This window comes from Haplochromis burtoni, unplaced genomic scaffold (assembly GCF_018398535.1).
Source record: "Haplochromis burtoni strain Fernald_Lab_line unplaced genomic scaffold, NCSU_Asbu1 Contig_1567, whole genome shotgun sequence".
Classification (NCBI taxonomy): domain Eukaryota; kingdom Metazoa; phylum Chordata; class Actinopteri; order Cichliformes; family Cichlidae; genus Haplochromis; species Haplochromis burtoni.
Window position 1 is genome coordinate 3,325 of NW_024583928.1, and position 12,775 is coordinate 16,099.

The 12,775-nt window shown below is 44.5% G+C and overlaps 1 protein-coding gene and 1 gene segment (V, D, J or C); both read left to right on the forward strand.

Annotated features, from left to right (window-relative positions):
* The first annotated feature begins 3,497 nt into the window (after positions 1-3,497).
* The window catches only part of LOC121813344, a 17,380-nt gene continuing 8,102 nt past the window's right edge, over positions 3,498-12,775 (forward strand). Inside the window, 1 exon segment of the C gene segment in view lies at positions 3,498-3,710. Coding sequence covers positions 3,583-3,710 — 128 coding nt within the window.
* On the forward strand, positions 9,197-11,393 carry LOC121813343 (zinc finger BED domain-containing protein 4-like). Its single transcript, XM_042217067.1, has 2 exons — positions 9,197-10,447; positions 10,701-11,393. The coding sequence occupies exons 1-2, from the start codon at positions 10,218-10,220 to the stop codon at positions 11,206-11,208; spliced, it is 738 nt and encodes a 245-aa protein (XP_042073001.1). The 5' UTR covers positions 9,197-10,217; the 3' UTR covers positions 11,209-11,393.

Here is a 12,775-nt window from a genome sequence, read left to right on the forward strand (position 1 = left end):
ATCAGGCTGTTCTGTTTCCAGGACAGATTTTCCTGAACCACTTATTCCGTTACAGTTCGTCTAAATGAAGTATGAATGGTGTCTTCTTGGATTAAAATGTCTGAGGGATCACTTAATACTCTAATGAGAATGGAAATGTCATGAATCGTATGCTGTGTACTCCAATGATACCAGACAGTTCAAACCATGTTTGACGACAGGGAGATGTTAGATACATGTGTTAGAGCTTTGTGTCACCACCATTATTATGGCATACGGGGAAATCTTTTACAAGAATGGTCTTCTTCTCTTCAGCAGTGTTCAAATAACTGGAGAATCAGTAACAAGGAGCAGTGAAGCTGTTATGTTCAGTGGTGGCTCACAACCACAATCAAACATTTTATTTTGATTTTTCCTTTTTTGGCTCCTTTGTTGGGACTTATCTTATTTTGTCACTGCAGAATGATGAACTTCAGATTCTTTGAAAATGGTCTTATAACCATTCCCAGGTTGACGGGCAGCAACAGATGCTTCTATAAAATTATTATTATAATTTCACTGTCCTGTCCGGCACTGTTGCAATCAGAATTATGGTCTGAAGGAAAAAGAAAGATGCTGAAGATTTATTTTCCCGCGTGGATCATTACGGCTTTGCCAAACTGGCCCACTTGATTGATTTTTATTATTTATTTCTTTATTTTTTTACCGTTAAGTTATTACAATCAAAACAGACAGGACCGGGGGATAGGAAGGGAAAGAAAAACAAACGACAAGTTGGGGAAGAAGCTAACACAAAAAAAAAAAAAACAGAGGGAAAAGACACTAAATCAGCTGCTGGGAAAAAAAGAAGAAAACGAGCAAAAAGAGAACAACAACCAAGATAAGCACAAGTTACAGTAAATAATAAATACTGAATGTTACTGAGCAGCACACAAGACCGATAATGCACAATATGCTTAGAGGCAGCAGCTAAGATAGTGTGTGTCTGTGAGTACCTGTGTGTGAGCGCGTTTGTATTCAAAAGGTTTCTCCATGTAATTATCTAATACAGCACCAGGGGCGATGTAACCACAGCTGACCATGCCAGAGAAGACCGAGCCCCCGTGCCCCCCACCCCCCGGAAAGGGCCCACCTGAGCCATGGGCCTAACCCTAACCATAACAATAACAAATATTCACAATGACTTAAAAAAATGAAGTAAATATGGGTTTTGTGTTTTGCGCATGTGCAGCGTATGCGCAGAAACAACGGGTAGGATGGTTTGTGAAGTAGGATGGATTCCCAGGACACCGGATGTGGATTGAATGAAAACACACAGACTAAATGCACACAGGAGGTGATCAGGGGAACTGGAAACATGAGGGGAAACAGCTGATTAGAAGGAACATAATGACACCACGGGGAAACAAAACACCTTGAACATGGAACAACAGACCTCTTTAAATTAAAACAGGAAACAGGCTGTATCACAATTCAGGGTCCGTAGCCTTGAAGGCCGATTACGCCACAGCAACGTGACAAAGGCTGTCCCAATTTGAAGGCTGCTCCAAAAGCGGCCGACAAATGTGTCCCTTATTTCCCTCAATTTGAAGGATGGGTCGGTGTATGCTTCGTCCCAGGATTCATAGCGCATCGGTGGGTGTTGATATTTTTTCCGAAAAAAAAAAAACTGCTGGATGACTGAAGTTGGTGTCGAACAGTAAACTTTTGAAAGTAAGTACTGAATATTATGTCACTTATTTATGTGCAAATGTTTAATAACAAAGAACATTGTTGGCCAGATGTCGGCAAAGTTATGTGACATTAGTGATGTTTGTACTAACTTGGTTTTAAAGCCTTTAGTTTAAAATCTACGCCGTTCGATAGTCGACCTTAATCTTGACAGAGAATCTGATGATTTTGTGGATAATTAAAGTCAGTCATATATCCACAAACACAACAAGCTGAAAGTCAGTGATGCTGCTCGGTTTGCAGTCCTGAATATCACGGCACAAGCAGGATTCACTGCACTGTTAATGTTAGCTATGTTATATTGCTGCCTCTGTTCGGTGGTGTCGAGCCAAACGGACTTTAACGTGTGTTTGAACGAGCTGACGGTTCACTCGTTAAGCTGAAAGAAAGATGCTTTAATCACAGCAGTCACACATGTGTCCACTGCACCATCTGGGAACTCTTCTTGTTTACACTCGTAATAACACAAACACTAAATCCTCCTGTTTGTAGCAGTGTACACCTGAGACTGTCACCTGTCTGTCTGTCCTGCACTCTCTCTCTGTTTCTTTCTCTCTGATTGTGGAATAAAAGTATGAACATGTGTTTATAAGTTACACTTGTGTTTGAATCCTGCAGCTTATCACACATTTGATTTCCATGTGTGACGACTGCAAGTGTCCAGAGTGAGGACAGACTGAGGGACCCACTGCTGCACATCATCTGTGAGGCTTTGCACCCCTGATGATCCACCAGGACAAACTCAGCAGTGTGTGAGGAAGAGGAGGAGGAAGAGCCAGCAGCAGCTGACAGATGGAGAGAATAGACAGACTGTTCCCTGTTTGTGAAGGACTGCTAGGAAAGTTTAACATAACTGTCTGTCCTGAATCAGTCTTATTAGGTAATGTTCAAATAATGTGATCATCCCAGTGTTTCCAGTGTGGGAGAAAGTACTCAGGGCCTTCAAGTTACACACTATGAAAGGCAGCAACAAGTTTAATGTTCAGAAACCTAAAGTCTGTATCAGCAGCAGAATGGAGCTAAAAATAAATGTTGGTTTCAGTTCTATGAAGCTTTGAGTATTTTGGATCAGTAGCTGCTGTGTTTGTTGCATCATATTGCTGTAACTGTTTATATGCTTTATATATTCTGAGCTAAGTTGATCTATAGTGTTACATCATATTCTATAAGGATGTTATGTGTTTGTAGACTTTCTGCCCAGTTTGACCCATTTAGCAGAAGTCAGCCTGTTTAAGGCTCTGATATCTATTCTGTGTGACTTACAGCAGTTATGACATGGTCTGATTTTCTCACCCAATAAAGGAATATTTCATATATCAGTCTACTCTTCATTCTATCAGACACAGTTATCACAGCTCGTACATTTGCTTTTTACACATATATGTAAGCATTGAGCCAAATTTAATAATGCCAACATATTAAACGAACAATATTTGTCTCTTATATATAATACATCTGTATATACACTGTCACAGATACTTGTCTTTGAGTGAAGATTTAAGGTGAACGCTGACAGGAGTCGTTTAGATGAATGTTTCTGTGATTGTTCATTTTCAGACATTTACCCTTTATATTCTGTTTATTTATTTTGAACATTTTTGTTCATTTTGATGTATTTATTTACTTTTTCCTTGACCTCATTGCTTGTTTATCTCTGCCTTGACGTGCAACAGTGCTCGTGATTATTGTTTAAAGACTGTAGGCTGTGTGAGTTTGACCATGTGAGCAGGTAGTGTGGGAAAGCTGCAAACAAACTTTGGAATTAATAAAATTATCTGAAGTGTGAATCTAATTTTAAAAATGCAATTTATAAAATCATGTTGCACTGTTTCTTTTTCAGTTTTTATATTTATAAAATTATGCAAACAGTGAATGATTTTGTTGAGTTTGTTTGTTTCAGAGTCAGAGAGCCGTGTCTCTCTACAGTCAGAGGTTTTTGTACGGCGCCTCAATGAGTTTGTATCACTGTGGTACACGTTCGGTGGAGGAACCAGACTGGAGGTTAACTGTAAGTACATTTCACTCAGTTATGAAGTAAATTATATGTTTCCAAGATGGCGCCGCGTATGGATGCCCTGGTGCTTCAGTGCGTTACTTCTGTTTTGTTTTTGTGCATAACTTCTGTGTCTGGGCACTCCTCTGGATATTCTTACACCAGAGAAGAGCTTCTTAACTACAGGACTACAACACCTGTGGATTTACTTCCAATATTTGTCGCATCTGCGGCAGATTTACTGCAGACTCTGATCAGGAAAGTGAGACGCCGAAAGAGAGGTAAGCGAGCCGGCGCACTCGTGCGTCTGAGGAGACGCGGACTGCGAACTGCTCTTCCTGGGATCTTCCTTTCCAATGTACGCTCACTCAGGAATAAGATAGACGAGCTGGCCCTGATGAGAAGCATGAACAGAGACTTTGCCTCCTCCTGTGTCTTATGTTTTACGGAGTCGTGGCTCTGTGAGGACATCCCGGACTGCGCGCTCAAGCTGGAGGGCTTTCATCTGCTGCGCGCGGACCGGCAGGCCTCTCTCTCTGGTAAGACCAAAGGTGGAGGTGTCTGCTTCTACATTAATAGTGGCTGGTGCACAGATGTAACAGTGATTGCTCAGCACTGCTCTTCCTCTCTGGAATACCTTTTTATTCACTGCAAACCGTTTTATTCTCCGCGGGAGTTTGCTTCATTCATCCTGGCCGCTGTTTACATCCCGCCAGATGCGGATGCGCAGGCAGCTCAGTGCGCACTCGCGGAGCAGATACTGCACATGGAGCGGACATTCCCGGACTCTCTCATCATTGCTCTTGGGGACTTTAACAAAGCCAATCTGAGCCATGAGCTTCCCAAATACAAGCAGTATATTAAATGCCCGACCAGAGAGGAGAGGACATTAGACCACTGTTACAGCACGATCAGCGGGGCCTATCGTGCGGTGCCCCGCGCTTCACTCGGACTTTCTGACCACGTCATGATCCACCTAATCCCCGCGTACAGACAGAGGCTGAAGCTCTCCAAACCTGTCGTGAGGACTAAAAAACTGTGGAGCAACGAGGCTGTGGAGGAGCTTCGCACGTGTTTGGAGTCTACAGACTGGGACACAATGAAGGCTGCTTCTAACAGCTTGGACGAGTTTACGGACACTGTCACCTCCTATATCCACTTCTGTGAGGACAGCATTGTGCCATCACGCACCAGGGTGAGTTATAACAATGACAAACCCTGGTTTACTCCTAAACTCAAAAAGCTGTGGCTGGAAAAGAGAAAGGCGTTCAGAAGCGGAGACAGGGACTGCTACAGAGAGGCCAAGTACAGGTTCACTAAAGAAGTGGACATTGCTAAACATCAGCACTCTGAGAAGATGCAGCAGCAGATCTCAGAGAATGACTCGGCCTCTGTGTGGAAAGGTTTTAGGAATATCACCAACTACAAGCCTAAAACCCCCCACTCCACTGATGACTTGCTCTTAGCCAACACCCTTAACGACTTCTACTGCCGTTTTGACGAGCCATCAGGCAGCCTTCACACCTCCAACGGCCCCAACAATAGAGACACTTTGGACACTCATTCCCCCACCTCTCCCCCCTCCATAGAGCCATCACCACCTTCAAACACTTCACCTACAACACCCCCCTCCTCACCCCACACAAAAGAGGATTTCACACCACCTCCTCCCACCACAACTCTTCATATTCATGAAGCAGATGTGAGGAAGCAGTTTAAGAGTCTGAATGCTCGAAAAGCTCCCGGCCCAGACGGTGTGTCTCCTGCCACCCTCAGACACTGTGCAAACGAGCTGGCCCCAGTGTTTTCTGGCATTTTCAACTCCTCACTGCAGGCATGTCATGTGCCTGCCTGCTTCAAGTCCTCTACCATAATCCCTGTCCCCAAGAAACCTAGGATCACTGGACTAAATGACTACAGACCCGTGGCTCTGACATCTGTGGTCATGAAGTCATTTGAGCGCCTAGTTCTCTCCTATCTCAAGACCCTCACGGCCCCCCTCCTGGACCCCCTGCAGTTTGCATACAGAGCCAACAGGTCTGTAGATGACGCCATCAACATGGCCCTACACTTCATCCTGCAGCATCTGGACTCCCCAGGAACCTACGCCAGGATCCTGTTTGTGGACTTCAGCTCTGCCTTCAACACCATCCTTCCAGACCATCTCCGAGGCAAGCTTTCCCAGATGAATGTGCCTGATCCCATCTGCCGGTGGATCACTGACTTCCTGACGGACAGGAAGCAGCATGTGAGGCTGGGAAAGAATGTCTCGGACTCCCGGACCATCAGCACCGGCTCCCCTCAGGGCTGTGTTCTTTCTCCCCTGCTCTTCTCCCTGTACACCAACTGCTGCACCTCCACCCACCAGTCTGTCAAGCTAATCAAGTTTGCAGATGACACCACCGTTATTGGACTCATCTCGGACGGGGATGAGTCTGCCTACAGGAGGGAGGTTGAACGTCTGGTGTCCTGGTGCAGCCACAACAACCTGGTGCTGAATGCCCAGAAGACAGTGGAGATTATTGTGGACTTCAGGAAGCACACAGCCCCACTCCCCCCCATCATCCTGACTGACACCCCCATCACCTCTGTGGACTCGTTCCGCTTCCTGGGTACCACCATCACCCAGGACCTGTGGACTCATTCCACTTCCTGGGTACCACCATCACCCAGGACCTGAAGTGGGAGCCCACCATCACCTCCGTCATCAAGAAGGCCCAGCAGAGGATGTACTTCCTGAGGCAGCTGAAGAAATTCAACCTGCCAACACGGACGATGATGCAATTCTACACTGCAATCATCGAGTCCATCCTCACCTCCTCCATCACCGTGTGGTACGCTGGAGCCACTATCAGGGACAAACAGAGACTGCAGCGTGTTGTGCGCTCTGCTGAGAAGGTGATTGGCTGCAGACTCCCATCTCTGCAGGACCTGTACACCTCCAGGACACTGCGGCGTGCAGCTCGGATCTCAGCTGACCCTTCTCACCCTGGACACAGTCTGTTTGACCTGCTCCCCTCAGGCAGGAGGCTCCGGTCCATTCGCACCAGAACCTCTCGCCATAAGAACAGTTTCTTCCCCTCTGCTGTCGGACACATGAACAATAACCATATGACTGTTCCCACCACTAACACATGACCCTACGCTGTGTTCACTGCATCATTCCATGTTTGGCACTGATCACCACCTGCACTCATGTATATATCATGTATATATCTATCTACTTAGCACTTTTAATTCTTATTCTAATTTTTATATTCTATGACAGTATGTTTGCACTGAAGCACCGCAGCAATTTCCTAATGTTGTAAACCTGCTCAACATTTGGCAATAAACCCCTTTCTGATTCTGATTCTGATTCTGATTTCTTAATGCTGATTTTATAGTCTTATAAAAATGCTTTATTTTATCTCATAATTATGCAATTTACTATCATAGTTTATCTTCTGCCTTCATTTTAAAATCTTCTTGAGCATTTTGTTTCACTGAAACTCAAAATTTTAAAACTTTTTTTAGAATTTTATCTTCAAAAACAGTTCATAGACGGTACGTTTTTGTTTCAATGTTTTAACCTTTTGCTGAAGAATCTGCAAATAATTTCTGATCATTTTTGTTTATTTATTTAAAATTACTGCCATATGGTTACCATTTAACCATACTCTATGCTGACTGAGTTGGGCTCAGTTTATGAGATTTAATGTGTCGTTTACTTATTTTTTATTATGTCCAAAAACAGAAAATAAGTTTGTTTTTTCCTGTTTTATATACTAAATTGTTTAAATATAGAGGTTCGATAAAATTTTGACAAATTAATTTTCTGATTAAAGCAAAGCACGAACAAGCCCTCCACACGATGGAAATGCGGATGCTGCGATGGTGCCCAGGCCTGACACGATGGGACCACGTCATGAACACCGACGTTAGAAAGAGGATGGGAGTCGCGCCAATCACAGATAAGATGCAAGAAGCGAGGTTGCGGTGGTACGGACATGTGGTACGGAGCGATGAGAACTCAGTGGTGAGAACAGCACTGCGGCTCAGCCCCCAAGGACGTCGACCTAGAGGCAGACCAAAGCGGAGATGGATGGACCGAATCAAGGACGACGTGAAGAAGATCGAAGCCGATCTGACCGACGCCCTTGACCGACCCAAGTGGAGACGACTTTGCAGAAAAGCGGACCCTGCAACCGAGCGGGAAAAACGCTAGGAGGAAGAAGATTTTCTGATTATTTTAACTCTAATTATAAAACTAAGTAATAGTTCACAGATTACAGTCGAGAACATCAGAAGTCAAAGAAACGCTTTAATATTTTTATCTTTGGTACTGAAACTCGTCTGTTGCCATGGTTCAGCAGTGAAGCCTGTCTGTTACCATGGTTACCAAGCTCAGAGAGGGAAGTGAAACAACTGGTAGTGAAGCAGTTCGACCGCAGAAAAACCCGCAGTATTCTCTAACATCAATTGGTCTCCTCTAGCTTCTGCGTGTTCCTGGTCGATACCCGCCCCTGCCCTGACGTGCTGGCGCCCTCAGTGAGGAGCTGCAGCAGGGGAGGCACAGTCATGTGTGTGGCCAACAAGGGCTTCCCCTCAGACTGGAGCTGTCCTGGAAGGTGGATGGAAGAGCAGCAGCTGGGAGGAGAGCAGGAGCCCCGTGGTGCAGGAGAAGACGGCCCTACAGCTGGAGCAGCACCCTGAGGCTCCCTGCAGACCAGCTGGATGAAGGTGGGCTCTGTGACCTGTGAGGCCACCCAGGGCTCCCACACTCTCTCAGAGACTCTGATGAAGACCAGTGTTCCCAGTCCTGACCTGACTCATGACCTGATACTGGCTTTAGTCTGCAGCTTCTCTCAGTCTGCTCCCTCTGTGTCTGTATTGCTTTGATAGTTTTCATGTTTTCATGCTTGTGGCACTGTTGATGGTTTTAATACTTCAAATAAAAACTGAGGTCTTCAAATAGTGGTTTTCATGTGTTTCCATTCAGCTGCTCTTCTGTCTGATAATCATCCTTCAGGTTCAGCAGTGATGCTTCCATACACTGAAAATCTCTGCTTCAGTAACTTTGACTGAGAGAATCACATGTGCTGTATCACATCAGAGTGTAAATGTAAAAAAATGAAAACAACTAAAAAAAGAAAAGAAAAAGCAATAAGTTAAAAATAGAATCACAGCCAACAGCTGCTCCCTGTTATAAATAGTTTTAAAGTCTTTTGCAGCTGCATTATTTTCCATCATGTTGGACTTTGTGATGATCTTTGCTGTTGGGTGTAGAAGAAGTAGAAAACATGGTGACAGATTATTGTAACCTGCTAGGGATGCACCGATAGATACCAGTATCTGGTATCGGCCTCGATACCACATTTTCTAAAGTACTCGTACTCGTCAAAAGTCCCCCGATACCGGGGACCAATACCATGGTCTGAGAACTGTCTATGTTTGAGCGGCATGTAAGGGGTTAATCACAAGCGCCGAGTGCCCGCACAGAAGGCCGAGAAGGCGAGGCGAGACAAGTCAGCCGTGTGGAACTATTTCAAAGTGAACGAAGACGCGAAAACAAAGGCGGACTGCAAATTGTGCTCAGCGAAATTGTCCAGAGGAGGCTCAAAAGGTAGCGCATTTAACACAAGTAATTTAATCAAGCACCTAAAATCCCAACACGACAACGAGTACAAAGAGTTTACCCACGCTTCTAAACCAACACAACCCACGCTGCAGCAAACTCTTGCAAGACGAGAGAAAATGTCCAGAGACAATCCACGTGCTGTGAAAATAACACAGGCAATTATCGAGTACATTGCATTGAGTGACCAGCCACTCTCGGAGGTAGAAAATGTGGGATTCCTGCGTCTCCTCCATGTTCTGGAGCCCAGATATGATGTCCCAAGCCGCCACTACATGACTGACACGGAGCTGCCTAAACTACACGAGTCCGTGAAAAAACATATCCACAGCCTACTGCAAGCCTCCTCTGCATTTAGTTTCACCACGGATATTTGGACAAGCAGTGTTAGCCCCGTGTCGCTGATTAGCCTAACCTCCCAGTGGATAGACGAGTTTCACGCCGCAACGAGCCATTACATGCCAAACAATTCCGCGGCTCGCACACCAGCCAGGCTATAGGAAATGCTCCAGACATGGGGTATACCTAAGACATCAGTACATGTTGTGCTTTGTGACAATGCCAAAAACATGATTAAAGCCATGAATGACGCAGGGCTCCCAAGTCTGCCATGTGTCGCGCACACGCTCCAACTGGCTGTTCACGAGGGCTTATTAGCACAGAGGAGCATAGCTGATGCTATAGCAGTGGGGCGGAAAATAGTTGGGCATTTTAAACATTCCGCCTTAGCCTACTCCCGCCTCGAGGACATTCAGGGACAGCTCAACCAGCCAATAAAGAGACTGCAGCAGGACGTACAGACGCGCTGGAACAGCACGTATTACATGCTCCAGTCCCTCATTGAGCAAAAGCGAGTGCTGGGGGTGTCCGAGCACGAACTCCCCGACTATCTCACCAATGGGCTCTTATGGAGACGACTGTTGCCATCCTCGCCCGAGCAGCTACGACGCACTAGCCTCTGATGTCATCCCAGCTGTGACTGTGCTAGTGAGACTTCTAAACAGAGAAACAGACGAGGACCACGGCGTCAAGACAATGAAAGCAACCTTACTGGCAGCTGTCAAGAAGCGCTTCAGTGACGTCGAGACCGACCCACTGTACTTCATCTCCACCATACTCGACCCAAGGTAAAGTCTGTGTGCTATAGGTATTCAATGAGTATAGCTACAGTACTAAATGTAAGATTATTTTACATCTGAAATATTATATATTTGTAACTAAAATACACAAATACAAATGTATGCAATATATATAATATGAAATACATTTCCCTTATTACTACCAGAAAGTCAAATGGCTGGCATTTGTCACAGTGGTTTAGGGGAAACTAAAATCAGTCCTATTTTTCCACATATTAATACATTTATGAATTTTGTGCAGGTATAAAGATCGCTTCTTCTCCAACAACACTGCTCCGGAGGCCAAGCTGCACCTGAAGCAGGAGCTGCAGATGATGTCCAGAGCTGAGGCAGAGGGGAGTCGGGCAGAAGCTGCAGAACCTCCTGCTAAACTGTTCCTCAAGGCCCAGGCCAGCACTAGCAGCAGTCTGCACACTGTATTTGACGAAATCGCTAAGGAGCAGCCCCAGGCAGCACAGTCGCTGGCAGCAGGTGCTGCCATTGAGCTCGACACATACCTCGGAGAGGCCCCGAGCCCTCGTGAAGACAGTCCTCTGAAGTACTGGGGTGTCAACAAAATCAGGTTCCCCACTTTGGCTAAAATAGCCCGTAAATACCTCTCAGCCCCATGTAGCAGTGTGGAAAGTGAAAGGCTTTTTAGCTCAGTGTCACACATTATAGATGAAAACAGAAACAGTCTGACTGCTGATAATGCAGAAAAGCTACTTTTCTTAAAAACCTGCCACTCACTTTTTCTCTCCATTAAGTGAGTCATCTTAGACTTGATGTTAATACCTACCTCAGTTGCACTGACTGCCACAGTTCTATGTTGGTGGATGTTGTTAGTTTATTCAAATATTGTGCACTAAATAGCAAAGATGTTTATTAATGCCCCTTGTGTTGTCCAAAGCGGCAGAGTTTACAATAAACTGAAAAAAATACTTGAGTTGCACTGTCACTGTTTAAAATTTTTTTTAATAATAATTATCACCTGACATCCTGGTGAACTTCTATCGTTGCACCATCGAGAGCATCCTGACCAACTGTATAACAGTCTGGTACGGGAACTGCTCTGCCTCGGACCGGAAGGCGTTGCAGAGGGTCGTGAAAACTGCCCAGCGCATCGCCGGAGCACCACTTCCTGCCATGAAAGACATCTACAGGAAGCGGTGTCTGAAAAGGGCTGGGAAAATCATCAAAGACCCCAGTCACCCATCACATGGACTCTTCACCCTCCTGCCCTCTGGGAGGCGCTACAGGAGCCTCCGGACTAAGACCACCAGGTACCGGAACAGCTTCTTCCCCACAGCTGTCAGACTCCTGAACTCTGCCTCCTGACATCTGACCCACGTTAACACATGGACTGAACATACACACACCCACAATGGACAACTGTACCCTCAAACACACAATAATAACATGGACTGAACCACCACTCACAACCACCAGCACTTTATATAGCCTCTGTAGAATTATCCACATATCTCACTTATCTTAACTGCACTACTGTATAGCTCTGTGTAAATAATCATTCTGTACATACGATAATTTTTAACCCTACAACTGTTTACAACTTGCATAGTTCCCATTTCTGTATAGCTGTATATCTCAGATTTCTGTAAAGTTATTTATTTCATATTCTGTATAGTTTTTCATATTTATATCCTGTTCATAGCCTGTACATAGCTTGTACTCACTACAGCCTGTACATACCTATAGTTATAGAATATTCACAACATACTTCATACCGTGTACATTATAACATACCATAATAGACCCATTTCTGTAATATACTTACATATCTATATTATTGCTAATATATATTGTAATATATCTATATCACTAAAGCACTTCTGGATGGATGCAAACTGCATTTCGTTGCCCTGTACCTGTGCATGTGCAATGACAATAAAGTTGAATTCTATTCTATTCTATTCTATTATTCTATTTATTCTGTAATATGTTGCATACAACATGCTTTTCATTTTAAATAAATGTTCTTAATTCCAAACCAGTCCCTTGTTTTTTTGTTTGTTTTTTGTTAAATTGTATGACTAAAGCTGTTACCTGTAAATTTAAATCATGTTTTTATTAAGTACTCGGTATTGGCGAGTACTGAAATGCAAGTACTCGTTTTCCAAAAAATTGGTATTGTCATTCCCGTTATCAGCAATAACAACTTTTCAGAAGAAGTAGAAAACATGGTGAGCATTATTGTAACCTGCATGTGACCCATGATGAGACCCGTCCTGGTTTTCTTCAAAGTCAGAATTGATAAAATAACCCAAAGAAAAACTAAACTTTCTTTCTCAACATAGGAGACACTAAAAATGTTCT

Excerpts from the sequence above, each read along its gene's own strand:
- LOC121813343 (XM_042217067.1), top strand. The coding sequence starts at position 10,218 with ATGGGCTCTTATGGAGACGACTGTTGCCATCCTCGCCCGAGCAGCTAC. Across the intron at positions 10,448-10,700 it reads TCCACCATACTCGACCCAAG|GTATAAAGATCGCTTCTTCT; the intron begins GTAAAGTCTGTG and ends AATTTTGTGCAG.